Source organism: Leuresthes tenuis, unplaced genomic scaffold (assembly GCF_036924035.1).
Source record: "Leuresthes tenuis unplaced genomic scaffold, fLeuTen1.0.hap1 SCAF_19, whole genome shotgun sequence".
NCBI classification, from domain to species: Eukaryota; Metazoa; Chordata; class Actinopteri; order Atheriniformes; family Atherinopsidae; genus Leuresthes; species Leuresthes tenuis.
In genome coordinates this window covers 27,834,698-27,862,135 of record NW_027325373.1, presented here as the reverse complement: position 1 = coordinate 27,862,135, position 27,438 = coordinate 27,834,698, and the positions used below count along the sequence as shown (strand labels likewise).

Here is a 27,438-nt window from a genome sequence, read left to right as displayed (position 1 = left end):
GGAGGGGATGGATGGATACCGGAATCATTTAAATAGTCGAGCTTTGTTACTATTTGAATTTAAAGGTTAACAGCTTGGGTTAGTTTATCATTTTAACGGCAAATTCTCTCGACACCCACCGCATACCGTCTGAAATGTAAGAACAGGGCAGATCTTACGGTTAGGTCAGCTCCGAACCACAGGTCATCGCCAGCGGGTCCCACTGGGTCTCTCTCGGTTCCGCGTCTCGTGGCCTTCGTTGTGGTTGACTTTCAGGGACTGGACCGGTCGCTTTCCTGCCCCGGAGAATAAGCCTTCCTTCTGGTAGCTTGAAGACGAACGGGTGGTGTGTCTGAATTCACCGCAAATAATGATAAAACTGTCCAAGGGTTGAGTTGGTTTTGGTTGCTGACCAACTCTGATGAGGTGAACTTAAATTCACCACAGATTGACAAAAAGGTTTACAAGCTGAAAGCTGGCTCCTTTTTCTGATAAAAAAAATAGGTGAGGAAGCTGCAGCAGCAGAGTTTAAAACGTGCTACAGAGAGGAGACAGGATGAGGGACGAACAAACGCAAAATGTATCTTTCTACTACATTCTTCTCTTTCTGTCTTTGTTCGGACCTTCTTCTTCCATCTCATCTTCCTCTCCTGCCATTTCCAAAGACTCTCAGCCAGACTCTCATTCCATCAGTTAGAGCTCTCTGCTCTTCATCTTCTCTACTGATCTGGACCTTCAATATTCTCTTTCAATATTCCGTCCATGTTCTATTCAAGAACCTATGCGAACTGGGCAATAACTCTGACTTTTCCTCGCGGGTTCCGGAGTTTGATTCGCGGAGGCGGGGCATGACGTAGGCCTACGCTACACTTTCAGCCAATGGTATGCCTGAAACTGTTGTGACGTCTGCCTGGGCGTATTTTGTAAGGCGACCTGCAAGGAGGTTTGCCTCAAAGCAATTCGACTCCTGCATTCCTCCGTCTCATAAACATTTGTTCAGAGGATTCTAAAAACACCATAACTTGTTAAGATATAAAGGGTAAAGATATAGCATAAACTTAGGATATAAAGACATCAAAAACAACATAACATGATGGTTATGAGTCTCAAAATTCAGATGGATATCTGTAGAGTTATGAAGTATGAATAACGAACCAAACAATGTTATTTTTCTGTGTTAAACACAGAATACAATAAGAAACAGCTGATTATTGGTTAATAGTTGCATTATTTCATATAAATGTCACATGTCATATGCGAGTTGTTGATTAGTTTGGGTTTGACTATTCAGTTCTACGGACCACTCGGGGGCAATGTGGCTCCATAGGATGATTAGTAATTTTCCAAAATAATAATACCTTCCGTATCGTTCCACGTACGATCATGAAAAAGGCATTAAAATGCAGCTTGTGATATCACTGAGAACATGAAAGAACTTGTACAAACCAAAACCAAAACTAAAATCATAGCTGATAATAAGCTGATTTAAAAATGAAAATAAATAAAAATGTAAATAATAATTAAAGTAAATAATTTACTTGTACTTGATATTTAAGTAGATAGATCGATAGATAGATTACTTTATTCATCCCCAAAGGGAAATTAGGTTGTCATAGCAGTCCAATATTTGGATACAATACAATAAGATACTGTGGTAGAAACAAAAAAAGAAGTAAAAGAAGAAAGGTACAGCCAACATCAGATACTTTGAGACTTTTACCCAAGGACTATTTATTTAGGTGACTTTCATCCTTACCAAAGTAATACTTTAACACGATATCTTTATTTTTACTAAATAATTACTTTTGTATACTTCAGTTACCTTAAGTTAGCTAGGGTTATGAATATAGCTAAATGAAAGATGCTAACATTAAGAGCTTTACTGGAGTAATGTTGGCAATACATTATGTAATTTGATGATACTGCTGTGACCCCTTTGAAAATCTGTTTGAACAGTCGATTGCACAGCTGCTCATCCGCATGTTCAATATCGAATACAATTGAATATTTAAAAATTTGGCGGCTCTGCCACTCGTCTTTTTGCCGCTCAGTGGGCGTAACTGCAGCGACTTCTGGGTACCATGACGTCATGTGCATACCCTCTATTGGGATTAAAGGAACTGCATTAGGCTGGTTTAAGTCATATTTATCTGAAAGAATTCAGTTTGTTCTTGTAAATGAAGAATCTTCCTCACACACCAGAGTAAGTCATGGAGTTCCACAGGGTTCTGTGCTTGGACCGATTATTTTCACTTTATACATGCTTCCATTAGGTAACATTATCAGACAGCATGTCATAAATTTCCATTGTTATGCTGATGATACTCAGCTGTACTTATCTATGAAACCAGATGAAACCAACAGGTTGGTCAGACTACAAACCTGTCTTAAAGACATAAAGACCTGGATGACTCAGAACTGTCTGCTTTTAAATTCATTCAAAACTGAAGTTGTTCTCTTTGGACCTGAGCGCTTCAGGGAGAAATTGTCTAGTTATATAGTTACTCTAGATGGTATTTCCTTGGCTTCTAGTTCTACAGTGAGGAACCTTGGAGTTATTTTTGACCAGAATTTATCATTTGACGCACATATAAAACTGGTTTCTAGGACTGCCTTCTTTCACCTTCGTAATATTGCCAAAATTAGGAACATCCTGTCTCAGGGTGATGCAGAAAAACTGGTTCATGCATTTGTTACTTCAAGACTTTAAAACTTTAATATTGTGCTGCCCTACATATTCTAATGAAAAGCCTCCAGCTGATCCAAAATGCTGCAGCCAGAGTTCTGATGAGAACTAACAGGAGAGATCATGTTTCTCCAGTTTTAGCTTCTCTTCACTGGCTCCCTGTTAAATTCAGAATAGAATTTAAGATTCTTCTTCTCACATATAAAGCTCTTAATGACCGAGCTCCATCATATCTTAAAGATCTCATTGTAAGATATTTTCCTAACAGAGCACTTTGCTCCCAAACTGCAGGTTTACTTGTTGTTCCCAGAGTTTCTAAAAGTAGAATGGGAGGCAGAGATTAGGCTTAAAACTTTCCTTTTTTTTTTTTTTTTTTGTAAAGATATGTTTAGTTGAACAAAGAATTGCCTTTTTAAAATTTTTTTTAATTTTACATGACAGAAATAAACAAAAACAAAAAATACAATACACATAACAACCCCCCCCACCCACGGTATGGTTAAAAAAAATGTCTCTAGTTCTCACTTCAGACTTAGTTAAAACTGATCCTTGTGTTGATCCTAGAAGCATTTGAATTTCACATATTGGTCCCTCGAATAGAAAAGCTTTTTTGCCAAATTAAGGTTTAATGTCATGTGCATACCCTCCATTTGTGTAATTCAGCCACAATCTCTTTGTGTAATTCAGATAGAAATGTCAAAATGATCTTTGAGCTCCCTAAGCACCTGTGTACAAATAACTAAATTACGAGATTAAAATGCGCATGCTGAAGAATGTATTCTTATTTCAAATATCTAGTTGGAAACCAGTGAAGTAGAAACTTCTGAGAGTACAATTAGTGAAAGCTCCATTAGATATTTTTGCCCTTGAGATCTGCACATTCCTTCTCTTCAGTTGAGTTCTATTCCTATCAGCCAGTCCACTTCCCTCCTGTGATCTGAATGATTGCTGTTTTTGCTTCTTTGCAGATAAACTCTGTCCTCTCTGTGAAGCAACCCTCCCGTCCCTGTTGATGATGTCATCACCTCCAGCAAAGTCATTCACTGTCTCGCCCTCCTCCAGATCCCAGCTATCTCCTTGCACAGCTCTGGATTCTCTGTCCATATCCTCTCTCCTGTCTGGGGATTTGGATGATGAAGGAGAGGGAGAAAGAGGAGGAGGAGGGGAGCAAGAAGGACTGGCAGACTTAGAGGTGAACCCATATGATGGTTTGCCCTTTTCGTCACGCTACTACACCCTGCTGAAAGAGAGGCAACAGCTTCCTGTATGGAAGCTCAGGCAGAGTCTACTGGAGCATCTGGAGAGCCACAACATGTTGTTGCTTAGTGCACCTAGTGGAGCTGGAAAAAGCACTCAGGTAATCAGGGAAAGATGGGGCCATTTAGAAAATGATATTGTGTATATACTAAGCTTGACTTATTCAGTTTAAACTCTGAACAGAAGTCATTGGTAACAAAACAATTGTTTAAATTATGAGAGCTAAATTATGTCATAGGCTGGTCATGAGCAAAGATTCTTGTGCCAGTAAACAGTGAAAGGACCTATTTCACTGCTTTTTGTAACTTTATACAGGACCCTGCTTTATAGAAGTACAATACAGGGTCAATTTTACCTTAAAAGCCTTTCCGTTACATACCCAAAAATGAGAGCTTTTCTAGAACCACATGTAGTAAATATTTGATTTTGGTTTCTTTTGAAAGCTAACACTCTAAATTTGTTTTCCCAAACATCACAGTCACTCTGTGATACTGAGAAAACATGAAGGATGAAACGTATATTAGTTTGTCTGAAATGTATTTGTAAACTGATACCCATAGATGAGTACAGTTTTTAGCTATCAGCTGGAAAACATCATCAAACCACAGCCTTACCAAATCCTCGTCAAAATTTTAAAAATCATTTGATACAGCTTTAGATAAAAGTATATTCAGGTGCTCTTAAAAAAAACGTCTCCATGCCTCTTTCTGTGAAATTTCCTCCCCATACTTGTCATTGTCATAACGACTGCATGTCTCCACTCTTGAATGTCTTGAATGTTTTGGACCAAATTTCAGAGCACATTTTACATTTCTCAGATAAGAGCACCTCACACAGGATGAACATAGCTGCAGCAAAGTTGCTTTACAAAATAATCTTCTCTTGGGACAACAACAACAAAAAAAATCAATTTCAACAAGCTCAGTCACAGCTGGTTTAGTGGAGACTGAGAAGACTATTGTGCACTTTCTTGAAACACAGATTCTTGTTGACTACTGTTGCCTGTGGACACAATATGGAAACTCCTATTCTCTGAAGTGAGTCATCAATCAAAAGTTAAGAAAGCTGACTATATTTTGAAATCACCATATCAAGAATGTTGCATCTCAGAAAATTAGAATATTGTGAAAAAGTTCAATATTGGAAACTCATGGTGTCACACCCTAATCGGCTAATTAACTCCAAACACCTGCAAAGGTTTCCTGAGCCTTTAAATCTCTCAGTCTTGGTCAGTAGGCCACACAATCATGGGGAAGACATGTCCAGAAGACAGTCACTTGCACCCTCCACAAGAAGGGTAAGCCACAAAAGGTCATTGCTGTGGTCTAGGTGACCACACAAAGCGCTTTTAACACTACATTCACACAGCATGTCTTAGTCTATACCCAACTACGTGCGTCCTACTCCATTCACGCACACACACACACACACACACACATTCATACACCGATGGATGCTTCGGTAGGCAACGTGGGGTTCAGTAGGGTTTGGCTTTCGACAACTCACCAGGGAAAGCCAGAGTCGAACCACCGATCTTCCCATTGGTGGCGACTGCATATATATATATATATATATATAAATACGTGTGTGTATATGTATATAAGCTGTAATATTTGCACATAGCAGTGATGAAAATAATGATGGAATTAATTCTTTAAATCTGGTTAAAGCATTCTATTCTACTGTATATGTAAATTTCTTCTCAGAAGCTGTATAGTCCAGTAATGTAAAATTGTCAGATAAGACAGGGTTATGAGGAAATACTGTGTGTGTATATATTTATACATATGATAATCTAATGGCAGTTGCTTTGCTCTCTTACTCTCACTCTTACTGGGCCTTTAAGCCTTTCCCTATGATGCCCTAGTTATTATAGTAGCTGCTGCTCACCACCTCTCCCCTCCAGTTAATGAATGATAAACCACTCCAATAGATTCACTCTGCTCTGTTGTAACCTAAGTGACAATCCAGGCTTCTCTTTAAGAACCTTATTTGCTATCTGTGCAATTTATGTTACTGCCCTATGTTTTTAAAGAAAAATAGGTTAGAAACAAAACTAACCTACATTTAGCTATATTTTTAACTAAATCTTCTTTACTATTCTGTCAACAGATCTGGTTATGACAACTGTTTGCAAACTGTTACTTGCTGACAGTTTCTCTTTGACTTTTGCACTTCTCTTACATCTCTGCTATTGTTGGTCTCACTCAGAGGTAAATGAGAGCTCCATATCTTAAATATGTGCCAGGAAAACTAAAACTTCAAATATGCAGAATATATTTATACAGTAGTTTTTTCTATTCTTAAATTTCTTTTTTTTTTTTTGTCATTTCACGATGATCGCCTCCATGTGAGCTGTTTTGAACATAAGTAAATTGTTGCTTCTATCTTTTAGTGTCTATGTTAGGCATAAATCCTGGCTACAGAAATGAACCGTGGTTACATTCGGTCAGAGCTGGCACTACATTACAGACACAACACTTGTTTTAACTAATGAAGGTTTTGATGGAATACTTACTCAATATCCATTTTAGGGCCATGTTTGTTCTCAGCAATCTACCATATTTTGTCTCCTGTTCATTAACGAATGGATCACATTCAAACCTTACAGTATGTGTCTAATATTTGCTTTTCTCAATAACTGTTCATCAGATCTTCTCAAAACTGCAGGTGTATTGCTTTGAGCAACTAAGCATGACCTGTGCTTCACTTGCTTTAAGTTTTTTCACAGATTTGATCAATAAGTCACAAGGGAAGTGTTGTTAAATAATGGCACTTGAACTTTTAAAGTAAGCCATCTTCTCTGCTGGACGAATAACATTGGTCTCTAAGTTAAGATGGCAGCAAGATTAGTTTGCATACATATTTTGCAATACCTTTGCTATCTTTCATGTTGGAACAAATGAAATTTAATCATCATCTAAATGCCATGTCTCTGGTTGTTATGATGATAATATGTAGACACTTTTTTGTCAGATGCCTGATCAGGGAACTGCCCAATCTCAAATTCAAGACATTTTTTTTGTAGCACCCAGATTGCTTTAATCACTGTACATCGTAGCAACCCTTCAAACATAAAACTGGTGTGATATGTATCAGTTTTATCACTGGAATTATATTATTAAGCAAAGTACTAATTACTGTAATTCACAATGCTAAAAGAAGAATTAGCTTAAGTGTATCAGATAGATGAAAGCATAATTCCAGATAAACGGTAATTGAGACTGCTGTCTCAATCCTGCTCCACCAACAGACTCAAGAACTCTTTTGTCCCTCTGGCCTACAGGCTGTACAACAGCTCTCAGTGATGGTACTTCTGCTACTTGTACGGTCACTGTATATTTCTAAAAGGTTTATAGTTTGTATAAAACATTGTTACTTCTACGGTCACTTTATATTTTGAAGTAGTTTATAGTTTGTATAAAACATTTTTATTTCTACAGTTAGTTTCTGCTACTGGATGCTTGAATTTCCTTCGGGATCAATACTGTCTGTCTTTCTTTCTTAACTGTGTTATCCTAGTAGCATGCACTAACATGGCAGACATATGAACACTTTGTAAAGGTTAGGCAATGCACCTTTATGATTATTTATATTTAGTATAATGTTTGATAAAGGTACAGTTAATTTAAGTATGATATACTTAAATACTTTTAAAGTATTTATATGCGTAGTCATTCATGACCCCATTATTATATACCTACTTTGCTCGTCTTTCTTCTCTTTCTCCTCACATATACACTAGGTGCCACAGTGGTGTGTGGAATTTGCTTTCTCCTATGAGTTTTCTCATGGCCTGGTGTGCTGCTCCCAACCCTTCTCTGTGGCAGCAGTGAGTCTGGCTCTTCGCGTGGCTGATGAGATGGATCTCAGCCTGGGTCTCGAGGTGGGCTACAGGGTGTCTCATGATGACAGCTGTACACCAGATACCTTGCTCAGGTTAGAATGTATGAATAATGGACTCTGGACAAAATCTTTATGTAATTTGCCCCATTATAGGATAATGTTTGTACTATTCCACCAACTAAATGTTTTTTCTTTAATCATAAAAGAGACACAACTCTGCAAGGAACCAACTCGTGGTTGAAATCAAAGCATTCTTTATCTTAATAACAAAAATGTTGAAAGGTATATTTGGTAACTTTGGTCTTAAAAGAGGCACAGAGTTTTACCAGATGAGGTATATGCTTCTATTTTCCCATTCCCTTTCATCTAAGTTTTTTTCCAGCCTACCGGGTGACAACAAGAGGAAAAAAAATTTCTTCATTGGCTCTGTTGGCTAATAAATACTACTGGCTCCTTTAATTCTAACTAAAAAATCATCTTGAAAAAATAGCTGTCTAACACTCGATAACCTTAACCTAATTTTGATCTTGCTACTGACGATATGATGGCTGAAAACTGCTATCTACAAGAGTACAGTTTACATTATATATAGCAAAATAATCAAATATTATATAGGTTTTGCCTTACCAGTTAAATAAAAATGTCCTCGTCAACCCATCTCTGTTGCTCTTTATACAAAGGCAGTAGCTCAGGCTAAGCAGGAACAGTGGCTGAATTGGGAAGGTGTAGAGAAGAAAAAGCTGTGGAGTATGGAGGAAAGGACTATTAGATTTTTGATAGGGGCAACATGTGATGTAACTCCCAAGAAGCTAAAACTCTTGGTAAATGGAGACCCGTTATGTTCAGGTACAGCAACTCTAAGGCACATTTTGTTAGGTTGTAAGGTTAGTCTGTCACAAGGCCGGTATACATGGCGAAATAACCAAGTATTAAGAAGCTTAGCTGCAGGTATTGAAGATAAATGAAGGCAGGTAAATTTAGGAGGGTCTAAGATGAAGAAAGTGGCAATTCAGTTTGTTCAAGAGGGGGAGAAAGTCAATAAGACAATACAAAGGCAAGGCAGGATGCTTGTGATTGGGAGATACAGGTAGTTTTAGGAGGAAAGCTTGTTGTTCCCCAGGAAATAGTCTCTACAAATCTAAGGACTGATATAGTCTTGTGGTCTAGGAGTAGAATGAGAGTCTATTTCATAGAGCTGACTGTTCCTTGGGAGAACTTAGTAGTAGAAGCATATGAAAGGAAAAAGCTTAGGTATGTGGAGCTGGGGGCAGAAGCAGAGCAGCAAGGATGGAAAGTTAGGATCTGTCCAGTGGAAGTAGGATGTAGAGGATTTGTTGCAAAGTCTGTTGTCTCATTGTTGAGGGAGTTGGGTGTAAGTGGACAAAGTGTGAGGAAAATAGTGAAGGAAGTGTCAGATGAGGCAGAAAAGTCCAGTCAGTGGATTTGGATTAGAAGAAGCAATAGTAGCTGGGGGCCCAGCAGGTGGAGCATTTAGGGTAAACAGACTCTTGGAAGAAGCAAGGAAGCTATCCAGGATATATTTAAGTGGAGGGTGTGGCCCATGTGAGCCTTTTGAAACCAGGTGTCCATTTCAGGTGAGTTGGCCTGTATGGCCTTGTCTTTGCTGGCATTTTTAGTGATTGTAGGACTGTTTAGGTGGGTTTGTCTGCTGAATCTGCGAGTGTAACTTGTCCTGCCTCCACCTCTGGCACCCTCTTTACTTTCATTACCCCCTACCCGAACCAGGGTTTGAATCCTCACCGCGCTATGACTGGTGTGCACTTGGTGAGAGGCTGGGGTAGCTGATAATAATGCTGCTTGTGGAAAAAAAAATGGTGGTTGTTGTGGTGTGAGCAGCAGTGATGGTGGGCATTAGGCGAGTGACTCTGGGCGCAGAGTATACACTGTCTAGCCTCCTGGAGGTGACGTGGGCCCAACTAGACGAATACTGATGAAAGGAGGTTTCCACCTGATGACCCCAATGACATGTTGGTCTATATAGGGATTATAGGGCATTAGTCTAGTCCCATTTTTTTTTTTTTAGCACAAGTTTCTTGTGTTTACTTTGAATTAATTCACGTAAACCAAAGTTTCTCACCACTACATTGATACATCTGGCAAAACTGCATTACATCATGGCTGCTGAATATGGTTACTTTCATTATTGTTGTAATTACTGTGCTTTTCATCATTACTCAATTACATGCTCTGTTAGTCTACAGTTTGTCTGCTACTGCCAGTGCTGGTGCTGGTGCTGGTACTGTGTCGAGGTCTGTTTCCCCATCAACCTCCGCTGCATTCACACAACGAAAGAAGCACGCACTCACTGAAAATCTCATTCCTGACATACTTCACTCATACCCAAACTTATTTTCTACAGCATTTTATTCTTTTTTTAAGAAAGTGAAAGCAGAGCACATTCCTTGATGAGGAATACATTTTGTCCTGGCTATACATGTCACTTTTTCTCCTTCAGTTCATAGGTTGTAAGAATTTTAATTTTAAGATAAAACCTTGAATTGTAGAATAGTGGAATATTTACACGTTTTAAGGTATTATCTTTAATTCTGTCTTAAAACACCACTTTCTCCCTGCGAAATTCTAATCCTGCTTTTTGTCCATTAAAGCAGGATGCTTGTTGCTGTATGGAGGTTTAAGATAATTTAAGATAATTTATATTGGAAGTTTAAACAGGTTCAGTACAGCAGAAAATCAATATATGATTTTCCAAAAATACTGGAAATTTTCAAATGTATTACTTTATTTTAAATGCCCTACAGACAAAATTTACTGTGGTTACTCGTTTTTTTTCCATACGGACCACTTGATTTAATTTCACATGAGGATGTTAGGATGCTGCCTGACCTTGCAGCCAACTAAATGGTAAATGGACTTGTACTTGTATAGCGCTTTTCTAGTCTAACTGACCACTCAAAGCGCTTCACTACATGCCGCATTTACCCCACTCACACACATTCATACACACATTCTTAAGATTCTTAACTACGTTTCTAATCATTCATACACATTCATACCCCAGTGATACACTGGGGGGGCAACGTGGGGTTCAGTGTCTTGCCCAAGGACTCTTTGACATGTAGCCCAGGGAAGCCAGAGTCGAACCACCAACCTTCCTATTGGTGGGCGACTGCTCTTCCTCCTGAGCTACAGCCGCCTAACTAACATCCTCTAAACAACTTTCTAAACATTGCAGTTTCATATACTCATGTATTGTCTTTGTGATATTGATATTGTGCTATGGATGCTTTCTTTATGTCTCATTTGCTTTCTCTCCGCTCAGGTTTGTCAGTGACACTTTACTGCTCGAGGAAATGATGTCAGACCCCCTACTGCATCAGTACGGCATTGTGATCTTGGATGAGATACAGGAGCGCACTGTTCCCACTGATGTACTGCTGGGTCTGTTATGTGATGTCTGCCGCCAAAGGCCTGACAACTTCCGGGTGGTTCTCCTCACTCACCCCACACTTGCACCTCGCCTCTCTGATTTCCTGGGAACTTCCATCCCTCATCTTTCAATGAACAGCCTGTTCACTGAGGCCCTTGCCAAAGATCAGGAAAAGATGGGTAGAGTAGATGCAGACATGCAGAGGACAGAGATTCTTTACAGGGAGCTTTCATCAAGCAAGGAACCCATGGCTGCTGCCTGTCACATGGTGTTGGATTTTCACCGGAGAGGAGAGGAAGGAGATGTCATAGTTTTCCTAGCCAGTGCTCAGGTACAGGTTTATTATTCATACACTATGTTCTACATACATGTATACAAGCACAGAACGAACAAAAAACTATTTATTGATAGACATTATTGGCCCAACATATATACTGTAAATTCCTGACTATAAGCCGTTACTTTTTTCCCAGGCTTTGAGTACCGCGGCTTATAATACGTTTTTTTCTTTTTTTATCATGCCGGCAAAAACATTTTGTCTTGTAACATTAGAACAATTAAAATGAACGAATAGTTCATAGTGGTCCAATGAAAGTGTACGATAAATCAAACACATACACTGCTAAATTATTGTAAATCGGTCATTTGTACTCACCCTCAACATGGAAAACAAACAAAGAAATGCATATGATGCAGCTTTTAAATTAAAGGCGATCAATCTGAGATGAGATTGTGAGAGCGACAACGAAGAGACTGAAGTGAGTGACGAAGTTCTGAGGCTGTTCAATTCATACACTGAAGAAGATGACCTTGATGGTTTTAGTGCACGGGAGGAAGATGAAGAAGGTGATCAATGACTTTTCCTGGTAGGCTACTGTCTTTTTTTAATAAATTTTTTTTATAACCAACCGTGTTTCAGGCACCGTTCGAGGGGTGGGGGAAAGCATATACACCACGTATTTGTGCGTTACCAATGGGTATTTAATTTAAAACCATCAGTGTCACAGGCACTGTTCGAGGAAAAAAGCATTTGCATTATATATTTGTTTATGTTACCATAGGCATTTAATTAAAAGTTTAAAAATCCTCACATGTAACATCTTTCTGTGTAAATATCTCATATTACAATGTGGACACCTGCGGCTTATAATCCGGTGCAGCCTATACAAGAACAAAATGGATTTTCTTTTTAAAATTAGAGGATGCGGCTTATATTCAGGTGCACTTCCATAGTCCGGAATTTACGGTATATAAATTTTGCCGATATTTTTTTTATCCTTGTAAACTTAGTAGCTGTTGCTTTTGAACTTTTGGGCAGACAAATTGATACAAAACTCTCCTTCTACTTCATCAATCGTAAAAGTAAATATAATAGGTTGCAGGAGTCATGTGGGTGTTTAGAAGAAGGTTGGAAAACAGCACAGTATAAAATTTACAGCTACTGAGCAATAGTTGAAGATACTTGTTGATAGAGACAAATATGAGGTCTACAAGGCTCTGTTCAGTTTGACACATTTTATTAGGACTTTTATCACATAAACGGCCCACCCATAATGAAAAATCGAGTTTAGTTTTTTTCTGGTAAATGTTACTTGCAAAATACACTAATCACAAAAAGTTAGGTATATTTGGCTTTCAGGTGAAATATATGGAAAATGTAAAAAGTTCACGCTACAGTGATGTTATATGATGAAATGGGGGAAATTTAAGTAGAAGCATGCACTTGTGATTTCCTCATCTCAAAAAAATTGTTGAAACAAAAGCCAACAACAGTGGTGGGTATACCACATCAAAAATGTCAATGTCTCAATAACTTTAAGTTTAAGTTATTACATATGCGCCGGTTATGTCCGTGTCTTATGAGTAAACATTTTAGACAAGGGGCGTAACCACCAAACACCAAACACCTATGTCATATGTGGTCCTATGGAACCCAGAAAAGACCCTGCCTCAGAGAAGGAGCTAAAATGGTTGTAGGAACTGAGGGCTGTGGTCCCTAGTTCCTGTATGTCCAAATGCACAAAAAAAAGTCCCAATTCCTGAAAAGGTTATGGGAACTGCAAAAGGTTCCTACAGTGGGAATGCGTCTAATGATGCCATTCAGGTATTATAGGCTTGTCACTGCACCATTCAAAGTGTAGGGCAGTTCTGTACTGACTATACACACCTGCCCACACTGTAACACCACCACCACCACCAAAGGCTCGTCTGGTGACAACAGTGGCTGACGCATACAGCTCTCCTTGACGTCTCCAACATCGTTGGCAGCCATCATTTCTGCTCAGCGTGAATTGACTTTCATCAGAGAACAGCACTGAGTCCCACTGGTCCCTCGTCCAGTGTAAATGCTCCCTGGACCTTGCAGGACGATGACACCTGTGCCTGGTGGTGCAGTCGGGTATCCTTGCAGGTCATCTAGCACGCAGACCATGCTGATGTTAACGGTTTTGAATGGTCTGATGTGACCATTGGGTGCCTCTCACCTCCCTTAAATGTGCCTGGAGTTGAATGGCATTCATCATCCGATTATGCAGGGCACTGTTCACAATGAAGTGTTGGATGTGGCCAAAGGAGGTCCACTTCTGTACCTTTCTGTGACTCTTCCAGTCTCTCTGTATCTCTGTTTCAACCTGCTGATGACACTCTGTGACACTCTAAGCTCAGTGGCCACATCCATCTGAGAACATCCTGTTTGAAGCATTGCAATGGAGAGGTACTGTTGATGAATTGTTAGGTGTTGTCTTCCTCTCATGATGTCCAAATGAGAACAACATGATGAGGAGGACTGTTTAAATACCAATTCTAATTGAACCAGGAAATGTATTGGTCGATTCATGGCTCAAACACCTGTTGTGAATTTTGTCGTTAAGCTCGCTGTTAAATAACAGTAACTTGTGCAAAAAGTACTGAAACATTGAACAGTTGGACAGGTGCATTCAAAAGTTTACAGAAGGTCACATTAAATTCACCTGTAGAGGTTATAATGCATTTTAGGTTCAACCTGAAATTTCACTTGAAAGCCGAATATCCCAAACTTTTTGTGAGTTGTGTATGTACCTTTTTGCTGTCTATTTGGGGGTCTAATCTGGCAGAACCTGGTCTGTAAGGATTGCTGCAGAATAAATATGTCAAATCTGGCTTATTTTTAAAAAAAATAAAAAAAAAATAAAAATAATTGAGGATTGCACACAAAAAAAACTTATACATTAAAATATATACATTCAGTATATACTTTTACTTAACTGTGTACCTTCATTGAAAGGACAAGAGATCAGGTTTGTACAGCACACACAGATAGTAATTATTTACAGCAGTATGTGACTCCTAAAAGATTAGCTATAGCTATAAACTTATTATAAAATTAAACTTACATTTAGCTATAAATTTTAAACCATGATGCAGCATTAAAACAACCTTTTGTATGCGAAGATATGATGACATAGTGGTGACCCTCCTTCTCTATAGCTTCCCTCACACCTTATAAGCAAAAGAAAGACCTCTTCATTAACCTGTTCCTACCTGTAATTCACACATGCCAAAAGAAGCAACTCAGCTCCACATCGCTATGTGCTTACATACATTAAGGTGGTACCGGCATGCAGAATGACGTCAGCACCATCCGTTAGAATGGCGAGTTCCAATTACACTGCTGTACTTTCACACATAATATGATGTACAACAACAGCACATCAGTCTTGGCTTGAAAAGGCATATCTGAAAGGGGCTGAAGTATTTTGTTATCCGAGCTACAGTCTTGTGTTTTGTGGTATACATCTGCTCAGTCTTTTTTTGTACGATGAACAAAGGAAAACTTGCCAAACCAGTCTTTATATAGCAGTGGGCAGTAGAGTTTCATCATCTTTGTCATGCAGAGAAGTGAATCAAGAAGGCCTGGGAGGTCTGGTGGTTTGCATATGTCTCATGTCATAGTTTTCGCACATACTGTCTTGCTCAAGGCAAATTAAACAAGATACAACATACTTAAAAGAAAAGCATGTGCTTTTGTGTATGTTTTGCTCTCAGAATCGCTGTCCTGGTTACTGTTTAGCATGGAGCATAGTATGTGTGTCTCTGCTAGCTGAGACTAGATTTGTCAGTAAGGCCAGTCTGGCGATGCTGACCTGATCTGCCTAATCCCCTATGCATCGCGCACACACACACACACACACACACGCTCACATACAATGTATTACATACAAAGGTATGTAATAAAAGGTCACTACATTAAAAAAATGTAGAACATTCATCACTTTTGCCATGTGTTCAGCTGAAATATACCATTGCATTTATTTTGGAAGTTTTGATACTGGAAGTTAAAACCCGAATCTGTATCCTCTCTTCTGTGTCTTTTGTAGGAAATAGAAGAGTGTGTGGCTTTGCTGGAAAAAGAGTGTGTAGCTCTGAGTCCTCAGCTTGGACCTCTACGATTCTTCTCCCTGCACTCTGGACTGGGTGGGCTGACCCAGCGGGTCTATGAATCTGACCCTGACTTTTCTAAACTTAAGGAGAATGACAGTTCTGAAGGTGTGGAAGGCTCAGTGCTTGGCACCAGAGATCCAGCTGTCAAAAGAAAGGTTTTCTTCACAGATATACTTGCAGAGGCTTCATTCTCCCTGCAAGCAATACGCTATGTCATAGACACAGGCCTTCAACTCAAAACTGTGAGTATTTAAGACAAAGTGGCAATCTGAAATTTAATCATTGCCTCAAAAATCATTCCTAAACTCTTAGTCTCTTAGGACATGTGTTCATGGTAATTCTTATTTTAAAGTGAACTGCACAAAAAATGTGCAAGCTTATTTGCATAAGAGCATCCTTTGATTTTTAATGAAAAAATGTTAAGGCTATTGTTTGAAAATGTGACTGTCTTCTTATTCTGCTACAGGTTTACAATCCACAAATAAGAGCAAACTCACAGGTCCTGAGGACTATCAGCAAACACCAGGCAGACATGCGAGCTCAAAGAGTCAACAGCCACCTTCCAGGTAGATTAAAGTTTATTATTGCTGTTACTATGGTGACCACTTTATATACTTTCAACTCAATTTCTCTCAGTCCGTTGCACTGCAGTGTTCAACATACTTCAGTTAATGAATCAATTCCGTTCCAATGCATGTACTCTGGAATAAAGATGGTGGTCAAATTAAAATGCCTGATTACAGGTGCTGATTTTCAGATGGCAATGATATCAAACACGATAATTGTTTACATATTTGTTAACAAAATAATCACTGGTGATAAAAGATAGATCTCAGAAACAAATGTTATTGTACAATATTTTATGATAATATGGCTTTTTATGACTTGTGCTTTTTTTTTTGGTTCTGTCTAGGACTTTGTATCCGTCTGTACCCACAATTACTGTACGAGGAAGGGATGGGGGAGGCTCATTGTCCAGGTGTAATGGAGGAGAACCTCAGCCATCTGGTGCTTTTGCTCAAAAGGCTCGATATTGCAGACATGGGACAGTGCAAGTTCTTGGACAGACCAGGTGCGTTTCTTAATCTAATTACTGTACAATAACATGTCGTATGTGTAAATGTTTTTTTTTTTTTTTCAAAATGTCAAAAGATTAAACCCATTTATTTTGAATGTGTAGATGTGTCCATACTTTTAACTGGTACTGAACTCTACTGTTGCCTGTGTTTACAGAACAATGAAACTAACATTTGGGCTCAGCAGCTAAGCTTTTTCTTAAAGAGATTTATTTTTATTTAAGTGGGGTTATATGAATTACTTTTGAGTAACCAGTGTCTTACCTGCAGTAGAAAGTGGTCAATGTGCTCTTAGTTTGGAGAGGCAGAAAGTTTCCTGATGGACAGGTTAAAGCTCAAAGCCTAAAGCCACCAGAAGAGCATTGTCTTTTTATTTTTAAACTAGTTTCAAAGCAGTTTGAGCAAACTCTTGTCTGGTAAAACACTGACTGCACTGAAGTACTTCATACAGTTGAAAATAATGAAACATCCCTTTTAGCCAAATTAACAGAACACAAATATCCTGAAACATGCTGCTTCACACCTCATCTACACTATGTTAGAGTTTAATTGTGTGAACTGTGTTTATCCCTTTTCTGCTACTACGGCAGTGTTTCTCAATTCCGGTCCTCATGACCCACTGCCCTGCATGTTTTCGATGTTTCCCTCCTCCACCATGCCTGAGGTAGAGGAGGGAAACATCGAAAAGATGCAGGGCAGTGGGTCATGAGGACTGGAATTGAGAAACACTGTATTACGGTAACATAGTGGTGTAACATGATAGATGAGCAAGAGGGTAGAGCAGTTGTGTTTTTGGACATAAAATGTTCATCCTGAGCTCATAAAATCAAAGAATTTTCTTTCACACAGTTCTATGCTAATGAAAACAATTGTGCATAAAAAGGTCTACACTAGTGTCAACAGTTGTGTAAATTATATTGCATCTCTGCCCATAGATCACTGTTTAAGAGTTAAGAGTGAAACTTTTATCTAGTAAATACATGATCACAGGGATCATGTAGCATTCTAACATGACAATGAATAGCTCCAACCAAATCTGCTAGTGCTATTAGCAGCAGCTATTTGGCCACATCCATCCATCCATCATCTGCCGCTTATCCGGGGGTCGGGTCGCGGGGGCAGCAGCTTTGACAGAGAAACCCAGACGTCTCTGTCCTCGGCCACTTCCTCCAGCTCCTCCCGGGGGACCCCGAGGTGTTCCCAGGCCAGCCGAGAGACATAGTCTCTCCAACGTGTCCTGGGTCTCCCCCGGGGTCTCCTCCCAGTGGGACGGGCCCGGAACACCTCCCCAGGGAGGCATCCAGGGGGCATCCTAACCAGATGCCACCTCATCTGACTCCTCTCAATGCGGAGAAGCAGCGGTTCTACTCCGAGCCCCTCCCGGATGACTGAGCTTCTCATCCTATCTCTAAGGGAGGCCCAGACACCCTGCGGAGGAAACCCATTTCGGCCGCTTGTATTCGTGATCTTGTTCTTTCGGTCACTACCCACAACTCGTGACCATAGGTGAGGATGGGAACGTAGACTGACCAGTAAATAGAGAGCTTCACCTTCTGGCTCAGCTCCTTCTTCACAGCGACGGGTCGGTGCAGAGCAACACTGCAGACGCTGCACCGATCCTCCGTCAATCTCACGCTCCATTCGTCCCTCACTGTGAACAAGACCCCGAGATACTTGAACTCCTCCACTTGGGGAAGGATCTCATTCCCGACCCGGAGAGAGCATTCCACCCTTTTCCGGCTGAGGACCATAGTCTCGGATTTGGAGGCTGATTCTAATCCCAGCTGCTTCACACTCGGCTGCGAATTTTGGCCACAGTTTTTGGTAGATATGAACCCATAATGTGTATTAATTACTACACTGACTATTATGTCATAACATGTCATAACATTTTTACTAGGAGTGGCAGAGACGCAGCATTTATCAGTTGTTACATTTTAAAGGAGATTGCTTAGATAACACTGAATACATCTACAGTATGCATTTATATTTCATGTACAAATGAGTATCAATTAATGCAGTGATATGCTAATTTTAGGTTTGTGTGTGTTGGATTTTTGTTTGAGTTATACACAAATATAAAGTCAAGAAAAGTTTTCACAAGCTGGATAGTCTACTAAAGTCTATTCTAAATATTACAAAAAGTGAATGAGTAAAACAAAATTCTTTTGACCGAAATGACTGTAATATTATTACAGTTATTTCTGTTATTGTGACCTGTGTTGGTCAAGTTACTTGATTACTTGTCCAATAATGTAATCCAGTTACTTTGATGATGACTTTTTCCAAAGGTAATTAGTTACTTTAATAGTTACTTTACATTTCAAAAACATGATGCACAACCTGAGTACGCTATAAAGCAATAGACTTTTCAGCCTACTTCTATTCTTTCTGCATATTCCATCGTATAGAATTTACATAATAGTGTCCATTATGTCGTATTCTCTCTCAAGGTATCCTGCAAATTACTTTCTCTGTGGTAGCTTGACACAGCTTTTGGTTGGTATTTTTTCTACGATCCGTCGGAATGATTCAGAGTCTACAGTAGAAATGGGCAATATGTCCTTGATAAGTCCTGTCGCTCTGAAGTCTATTTTCACCTGTTTAGCAAGAGAGGGGCCTGTTGATGGTTTGCCCGGTGGAATTGAATGGGGTAGCCGAAGCAGTCATGTCAGTGGGGAGATTCGGAGGTTTCTCAACGAGTTTCCCATTCCTGTGCCAGCTTGCTAGGTGCTTGCGCAGATTTGAGGTGGAATTTTTCACTGTTGATAAAAACTTTTCTTCCCAAGCAGAGTGTACAGCGGACGCCAATGTTTTTGTCAATTTTTATCGAGTCAAAGTAATGTTGGTACTTCCAAGCATTAAACGCTGGATGGTCCTGCTCTCTCCCGCGCTCCATGTTATCTCTTGTTGACCCACACACACACTGACGCCACATCGCTCATACGTGATTGTCATGAGACACTCTCACAAACGGAAAAGTAACAGTAATCTAATTACTGTTTTTGCAATTGTAATCCCTTACTTTACTCGTTACTTGAAAAAAGTATTCAGATTACTGCCCATCACTGATTGTGACTGGCCTTTATGAAATATTGCATCTAATCGCATACATCAGATTAAAAAAAATTGTCTTTTTTTTAAAATTATTTCTAAATTTCTTCTTAGAGCTGGGGGGGAGGATATCAGTTATTTAGATATAGATTATTGTGTGTTTTTCTTGAGATTTGGAGACAGAAGGAAAAGTGATTATTACTTGAACCTGCTCTCTAGTAAGGTTCCATTAAATTTAAGGAGAGGGGCACTTTAGCCATTATTTGCAAAGGATTTATAAATACACAGTCAAACTGGAGAATCTCCTCTGCATTTCACTAACATTATATTAAGTGTCTCTACTGTTTATCACTCTTATTGTTTCATTGGTCCATGTTGATTTCTGTGCGGCACTGTAGATTGTGGTTGAGTGTGATGCATTTTGTGTGGGGATCAGCACTTCCATGTCTAAAGCTGATGTCACTCCATCTCTCCCTGCTGTCCAGCCCCTGAGGCTCTAATGCAGGCCTTGGAAGACTTGGACTACCTTGCAGCACTGGATGATGATGGGAACCTGTCGGAAGTGGGCATCATAATGTCAGAACTGCCACTTGAGCCACCGCTGGCTAAAGCACTTATTGCTGCCTGCGAGTACGACTGTGTTGAAGAGCTGCTAACTATAGCTGCCATGCTTACAGGTACCTAAGAAAGTTATCTTTTCATTGTTTTATAAACCAACAAAAAAAAAAAAAAACAATTCCAACCAGATACACTATATTGCCAAAAGTATTCACTCACCCATCCAAATAATTCAATTCAGGTGTGTTCCAATCACTTCCATGGCCACAGGTGTATAAATTAAAGCATCTTGGCATGCAGACTGCTTCTACAAACAATTAATTCAATTCAATTCAATTTTATTTATAAAGCGCCAGATTACAACAATTGTCATCTCAAGGCACTTAAGTAATACAGTCCAATTCAAGCCAATTGGAATTCAATTCATTTTAATCATAATCATTTGTGAAAGAATGGGTCGCTCTCAGGAGCCAGTGAATTCCAGCGTGGTACCGTGACAGGATGCCACCTGTGCAACAAGTCATGAAATTTCCTCACTCCTAAATATTCCACAGTCAGCTGTTAGTGGTATTATAACAAAGTGGAAGCGATTTGGAACGACAGCAACTCAGCCACGAAGTGGGAGGCCACATAAAATGACAGAGCAGGGTCAGCTGAGGCACATAGTGTGCAGAGGTCGCCAACTTTCTGCAGAACCAATCGCTACAGACCTCCAAACTTCATGTGGCCTTGAGATTAACTCAAGAACCGTGCGTGGAGAGCTTCATGGAATGGGTTTCCATGGCCGAGCAGCTGCATCCAGGTCATCCATCACCAAGTGCAATACAAAGTGTTACCACAAAGTGGTGTAAAGCACGCCGCCACTGGACTCTAGAGCAGTGGAGACGCGTTCTCTGGAGTGATGAATCACGCTTTTCCATCTGGCAATCTGATGGTTTGGCGCTTCCCAGGAGAACGATACTTGTCTGACTGCACTGTGCCAAGTGTAAGGTTTGGAGGAGGGGGGATTATGGTGTGGGGTTGTTTTTCAGGAGTTGGGCTTGGCCCCTTAGTTCCAGTGAAAGGAACTCTGAATGCTTCAGCATACCAAGAGAGTTTGGACAATTTCATGCTCCCAACTTTGTGGAAACAGTTTGGGGATGGTCTCTTCCTGTACCAACATGACTGCACACCAGAGCACAAAGCAAGGTCCATGAAGACATGGATGAGAGAGTTCGGTGTGGAAGAACTTGACTGGCCTGCACAGAGTCCTGACCTCAACCCGATAGAACACCTTTGAGATGAATCAGAGTGAAGACTGCGAGCCAGGCCTGATATTCTGTCCAATATCAGTGTCTGACCTCACAAATGCACTTCTGGAAGAATGGTCAAAAATTCTCATAAACACTCCTAAACTGTGTGGAAAGTTTGCTCAGAAGAGTTGAAGCTGTTATAGCTGCAAAGGGTGGGTCGATGTCATATAACCCTATGGATTAAGAATGAGATTCCACTTAAGTTCACATGTGTGTAAAGGCAGATGAGCCAATACTTTTGGCAATATAGTGTATAATGCCCACGAGACAATAACAGACATTGGTATTAATGGATATGGATTGGTATTATGGATTTGGTACATGTAGCACCCTTTTGATCTTTTAAGAAAGTTTTTTTTTTTAATTAACATTTGAACTGATCTTTGTCTGGTCTCAGCTCCTTCCTGCTTCGTGACTGCAGAACCCTGCAGAGAAGAGGCTGTCGTTGCACTATGGAGACCTCTGATGCACACCGAGGGAGACCACATGACTCTAATTAATATTTATAATGCCTTCATGGAGCGTATGTACAGTTCAGCCCTCATCTCATGCATAACTTCCAAGTGTTAGTGGAATAATTTCGATCACGCTGTTAATACTAATTATATCAACACTTTATCACTGAAAAGGGAATTCTGTGTAGCAAGAACACAACAAAGCAATAAAGTAAAATAATAAAATACGGAAGTAAGGGCATTTACCAAAGTCATTCTACCAAAGTCAGACATATTATACAATTTCTTTTTAATTTCTTTAGAACATAAGTTCTAAAATGTATTACCATGATCATACTGCAATGATAACTCGATGTAATGTTTCTCAAAGCCATGATGATAACTCCTGCTAGGTACATGAGTTATTGAGTGAAGTCTGTGTGGTATGATTGCAGATAATCAGGATGAGGCATGGTGCATAGCAAACTTCCTCAGTCACGCTGCCTTACGACTTGCTGTGGTGATCAGGGCAGAGCTACTGGAAGTGATGCAGCGAATCGAGCTTCCTGTTTCTCCCCCTGCTTTTGGATGCCAAGACAACTGCACAAATATTAAACGTGCACTTATCTCCGGCTTTTTCCTCAAAGTAAGCATCTTGGTTGCCATACACACTGTATTCAGTGAGTTCAGTACTTTGCTGATGTTTGGTGTCTCTACGTTAAAAAGATTTATTTTTCATGTTACACAATAGCCACAATCTCCTACTTCATTAATTAATGATGGCTCTTCTACTTTTCAGGTTGCTCATGATGTGGATGGCTCTGGTAACTACCTCCTGCTAACTCACCGCCATGTGGCTCACCTTCATCCTTTCTCCTCCTATCTGTGTCGTCAACCATGCCCCAGCCCCCCCAGCTGGGTCCTCTACCATGAATTCACCATATCCCGTGATAACTGTATATGGATTGCTTCTGAAGTCCACCCTCAAATGTGAGTCAAGCTGCCAGAAAACTGGATTTTATGCATCACCTTTTTTAGGTCCTTGATCAAATTGTTGAGATTAGCCATGTGTTGGTTTTAGGAGAACTTTTGGTTGGAACTGAAAGCTTAGAAAATATAACAGTTTTAACTTGAGAGCAAACTGTAAGAGCAGATCTCCTCTGAACCCTGCATACATGCAGATCCATTCACATGAATTTGTTATCATGCTGAAGAGGTTGACAAAAGCTCTTTTAACACATAGGTTGCACCATATCAGCAAAAAAAGAATGTTTTTGTTAAGCTGCCGCTGTTTCTCCTAGTAATTAACACATTCCAAATAGAGGGGGATCAGCCCCGCAGCGCTGTGTTCTTACATGCATGAAACCGGCTTGAAAAGTGTGCACCTGGGGCAGTATCGTTTCCACTCTTGGTACTGCCTCCTCTGCTGGCTCAGAAGCATATCAGCGGCGGATCTACTTCCACCCCCTGTTCACACATGTTAAAAGGACTAAAGACACCCCCAGAGAGTAATATTACACCAGCTAACAAAAATAAGACTGCAAATTCTAACTATGATATATATTAATAACAAACACACTCACAAAAAGACAGAAATAAAGTGGTCCCAGTAGAAATCCCTCCGTTAGCTCTCCTATAGCTGCAAGTAGCCACATAACAGCAGCTATGAGCTAACAGAGCTATAGCACACGTTCATTCATTCATTCTTCTTAAAGTATTGGTAACATAAAGACAGATAATGCCTTATTTAGTGGCCGCATTGTCCCTGCCCTGTTCGTTGTTGTTGTATGGATATATGCAGATTGCGAGTTTTCTAAATAGCTCCCAAAGGACGCCGACTTTCGCCAAAACTGTTCTCGGTGAGTAGATAAACGTATTTCATGCCAGAAATAATGTCTAGGTTTAAAAATACCGGAGTTCCCCTTTAAAGCTAACAAAAGGCTGACAGGCTTACGCTGGCTTTCTTTGCAGGAAAAACTGTTACTGTGTGGTAACATATGCAGCAACAGAGGTTAAAATGTACAATGAAAAACAGACATGGAGACGAGATAAAATAACAGACAAACGAAAAGCAAACAAACAAACTTATATCTTTCTATTACTTCATTCTGCTTTCTTTCTGTCCTCTTCATTATCATTCCTTCTTCTTCAGTTTCTCTCTCTTCTTCATTCTATGTATTTCTATTCTACTCCTTGCGGTTTTCCAAGTTCGATTCGTGGAGGCGGGGCATGACGCAGGCTTAGGCTCAACTTTCAGCCAATGATATGCCTGAAGCTGTTATGGCGGTTGCCTGTGTGTGTAAAGTAGAAGTTTTAATTCTAGTGTTAAGAGTTTGATAAAACAAAGAAAACTCAATATCTCCATTCTTTTGTCTTCACACACATTTGTTCAGAGGGTTCTGAAAACACCACATCTTAAGATGGTAAAGACATGAAATAAACATAATATAAGAAGACGTAAAATAAACAACACACTTTGACTAAAATAACATGGATTACAGGTGTGGATCTTGAATATTTCTCAAATTCAGATGGATATCTGTAAAGTTACGACATGAATAAAGAACCAAACAAAGTTATCTTCCTGTGTTTAACAATGGAGCACAAAAAGAAACATCAGGGAACATCGGTTAACAGTTGAGTTACTTAATATAAATATCTGGTTACTTGATTAATTTAGGTTTAACTACTCTGTGCTACAGACCGTTAGGTGGCAATGTGGCTCCACGGAAAAGTTTGTCGTTTTTCTAAATAATGGTTTCTTCCTTATTATACCAAGTGATATCACTGAAAACATTAAACAACCTTTACAGAGGTATAAAACACATTTAACATAGTTTTAGAAATCCAACTGAAAGTGAATCTGAAGAAAATAGTTGGTACAGGTGTAAGAGATTTGTTTCTTGTCTTACTAGATATAGGCAGATAGGTGTCACCTTTGGTTTACATGTCCAGATAAGAGGAAAGAAACATTTGGTCTGGTTTCTCCCCAACTCTCACATACAGGGGTTTCTTTGTTTGTTCAGGGAAAGCTTCGCTAGTTGGTACTAGGGCATTCATGTTTTCCACATAAGTTATAGGACAGGTCTGGTGGGAGAGAGTCCCCTAAATTGTATCCAAAGTACAAAGGTAGTGGTAAATAAGGTGATGTCTGTCTCTTCCTGGTGTGGAAATCCCACATTTGTCTTTAAATCAACATTAACACACAGCAATGTTGCTGGGGCCTCCCAAAGGGTCTCTCGAATTCACACTTCATGTACTTGAGTTCATTTCTTGAGTACTCTTCTTTACTACAGATATTTTCCTGTGTCTCTGTTGTAGGCTTGTGGAGCTGGCTCCTCAGTACTACCTGGGAAACCTTCCATCAAGTGATGGTAAAGAGCTGTTGATGCAGCTAAGGCAGAGTCTGGAGCCCCAGTCAGATGAGCTGAACTTCCTGTCGCAAGAGCATGGCAGAACTCAAAGAGATGCTGACAGGACAGGAGAGGCTCATAATCAGTCTAGCACTGAGCTCTGCGTTGTCCAGTGAGAGGAGAGGAAGAAGCAGAGCTTCCTTGAAGAGGACTCAATGTCAAAGCTGTCACGTTACTGTTTGGTCTAAGATTTGGTACTTTATCAATTAGCCTATGAAATCATATTTGATGTTAAGCCATTTTGATCTGTAATTTCAAATGGACTACCGTTGGAAAACAATAATGTAACATTTTGTGTGGTTCTAAATGACCACTACTTCTATGGCTGTGAAAGATATTTACACCTCTTAATTTCTATGTTATGTCTTAATTTAAGATTTCATTTTTAACTTGTCTTATCTAAAGAGAGATTCCTTTGTTACTTTTAAGTGCTGTCATATGTGTGTTTTTAAATTGAAAAACAATTGGGTGATGATTGATGTGAAATACTAACCAATGAGGTCATTTTTGTTAAAAGATTTCAGTTAAAGCAATAAATACCACTTTAGTGTGCTGATACACTAATATGTTATGGCTTTTGACCCCAGTGCAGATGCCCAACAGATGCCTTAAATGGCATACTGTAGCAGTGATCCACAAGACTTCTATTTGACCTTTTTATGTCTTTATGACTTAGATCTTCATTCTACCCATTGTAATGGCTTCTGTTTGTCTGGATAAAATGAGCTTCTAATAAAACAATTTTTTTCAGGTTTGAAATCTCAGCTGAGTGGGGTTTTGTTTTGTTTTATTTTGTAATTTCTGACTGCCTTAAGTAGCCCCTGTCAACCATGACACCACTTAAGTCTGCCTTTACTTCCTGTTCGAGATTTGAAGTCTTGGAGGCACACAGTGATGTGGCTTGGTCACTAGTTGTTCACTAGTTGTGCCTGGACCACTTTTGGTAGGTACAAACCACTGCATACAATGAACAACACAAAATACATAGTCCAACCTACTTGTCTAGCTGTTATAGTTGATCATTGTCTGGGGTCACTAGCCTTGGCCTGCCCATTTGTGTGGGGTCACACTGTGAGCATGTGCTAGATGAAAAACTGTTAGAGCAAAATATTTCTCTGACATCATCGTGGATAACTCTCACATCCCCTGTGTCCTTTTCAATACACTTAACATTGGTCTTAATGTCCTTGAACCTGTATCTCTGGAAGCTTCCAGAAAACTTTGTGATAAATTTCTTCTTGAACAAGTTTGTTAACACTCTAGGGCCTGTATTTCACTACCCTCCCATGACCCGTTCATCTTGATCCCCAGCTCTGCTGTGTTCAATAACTTTGAGTCTTTTGAGAAAGCATTCATTACTTTATTTCACTTATAAACAGATGACTTGTCAAATCCATTTTCCTTTGGAACACAATAGTGTATGTTCCATTTGGCCTCTCCTTGATTGTCTTGGTGATATCAGGGGATGGATGGCACTGAATATTCTTAATTTCAGGGGAAAAAAAACAGGTCATGCTGTTTGAATCCAGTGGCTCCAGTTGTACCCCCTCTATTAACCTTTCTTCCCTGGTTCCACATGAAAAATCAAGCATCACCAATTTAGGAGTGAAAATTGACCTCATCCTAAAATTGAATTCAGGGAGCATGAGACATTTTCTCACATGAATTGGCCACCACAGAGTCCACACCTCAACCACACTGCGAATCTTTGGGATGTGCTGGAGAAGACTTTGCTGCAGTCCGACTCTTCTATCATCACTACAAGATCTTGGCAAATTATTAATGCAACTCTGGACGGTGTGACGACCCCTCCGCTCCACTAGTTGTCCCTGTTTTTGTTTTCTTCCCTTTAGCAGGGAATAAGGCAGAGGGCTCACCAGGCTAATTTAACCACACCTGGCTCTAGTTGTTCTTGTTTTGATAGCTCACACATCCACACACTCATGCATGCATACACTATTGACAACTGAATTCCACGTTTCTTTAGTTTAGTCAATTTTGAGAATAAACTTTAT

At 39.7% G+C, this 27,438-nt stretch overlaps 1 protein-coding gene across 1 annotated transcript in view; it reads left to right on the top strand.

The window, feature by feature from the left end:
- The window catches only part of LOC140276744 (ATP-dependent RNA helicase DQX1-like), a 30,033-nt gene extending 3,846 nt beyond the window's left edge, over positions 1 to 26,187 (top strand). The window contains exons 2-12 of the mRNA XM_072371545.1: positions 3,634 to 4,022; positions 7,668 to 7,861; positions 11,070 to 11,508; positions 15,533 to 15,838; positions 16,063 to 16,162; positions 16,510 to 16,668; positions 20,212 to 20,403; positions 21,974 to 22,099; positions 22,466 to 22,656; positions 22,810 to 23,000; positions 25,332 to 26,187. Coding sequence (XP_072227646.1) covers positions 3,678 to 4,022; positions 7,668 to 7,861; positions 11,070 to 11,508; positions 15,533 to 15,838; positions 16,063 to 16,162; positions 16,510 to 16,668; positions 20,212 to 20,403; positions 21,974 to 22,099; positions 22,466 to 22,656; positions 22,810 to 23,000; positions 25,332 to 25,539 — 2,451 coding nt within the window. The 5' untranslated portion in view covers positions 3,634 to 3,677 and the 3' untranslated portion in view covers positions 25,540 to 26,187. The remainder of the gene's footprint in view (positions 1 to 3,633; positions 4,023 to 7,667; positions 7,862 to 11,069; positions 11,509 to 15,532; positions 15,839 to 16,062; positions 16,163 to 16,509; positions 16,669 to 20,211; positions 20,404 to 21,973; positions 22,100 to 22,465; positions 22,657 to 22,809; positions 23,001 to 25,331) is intronic.
- The last annotated feature ends 1,251 nt before the right edge of the window (positions 26,188 to 27,438 follow it).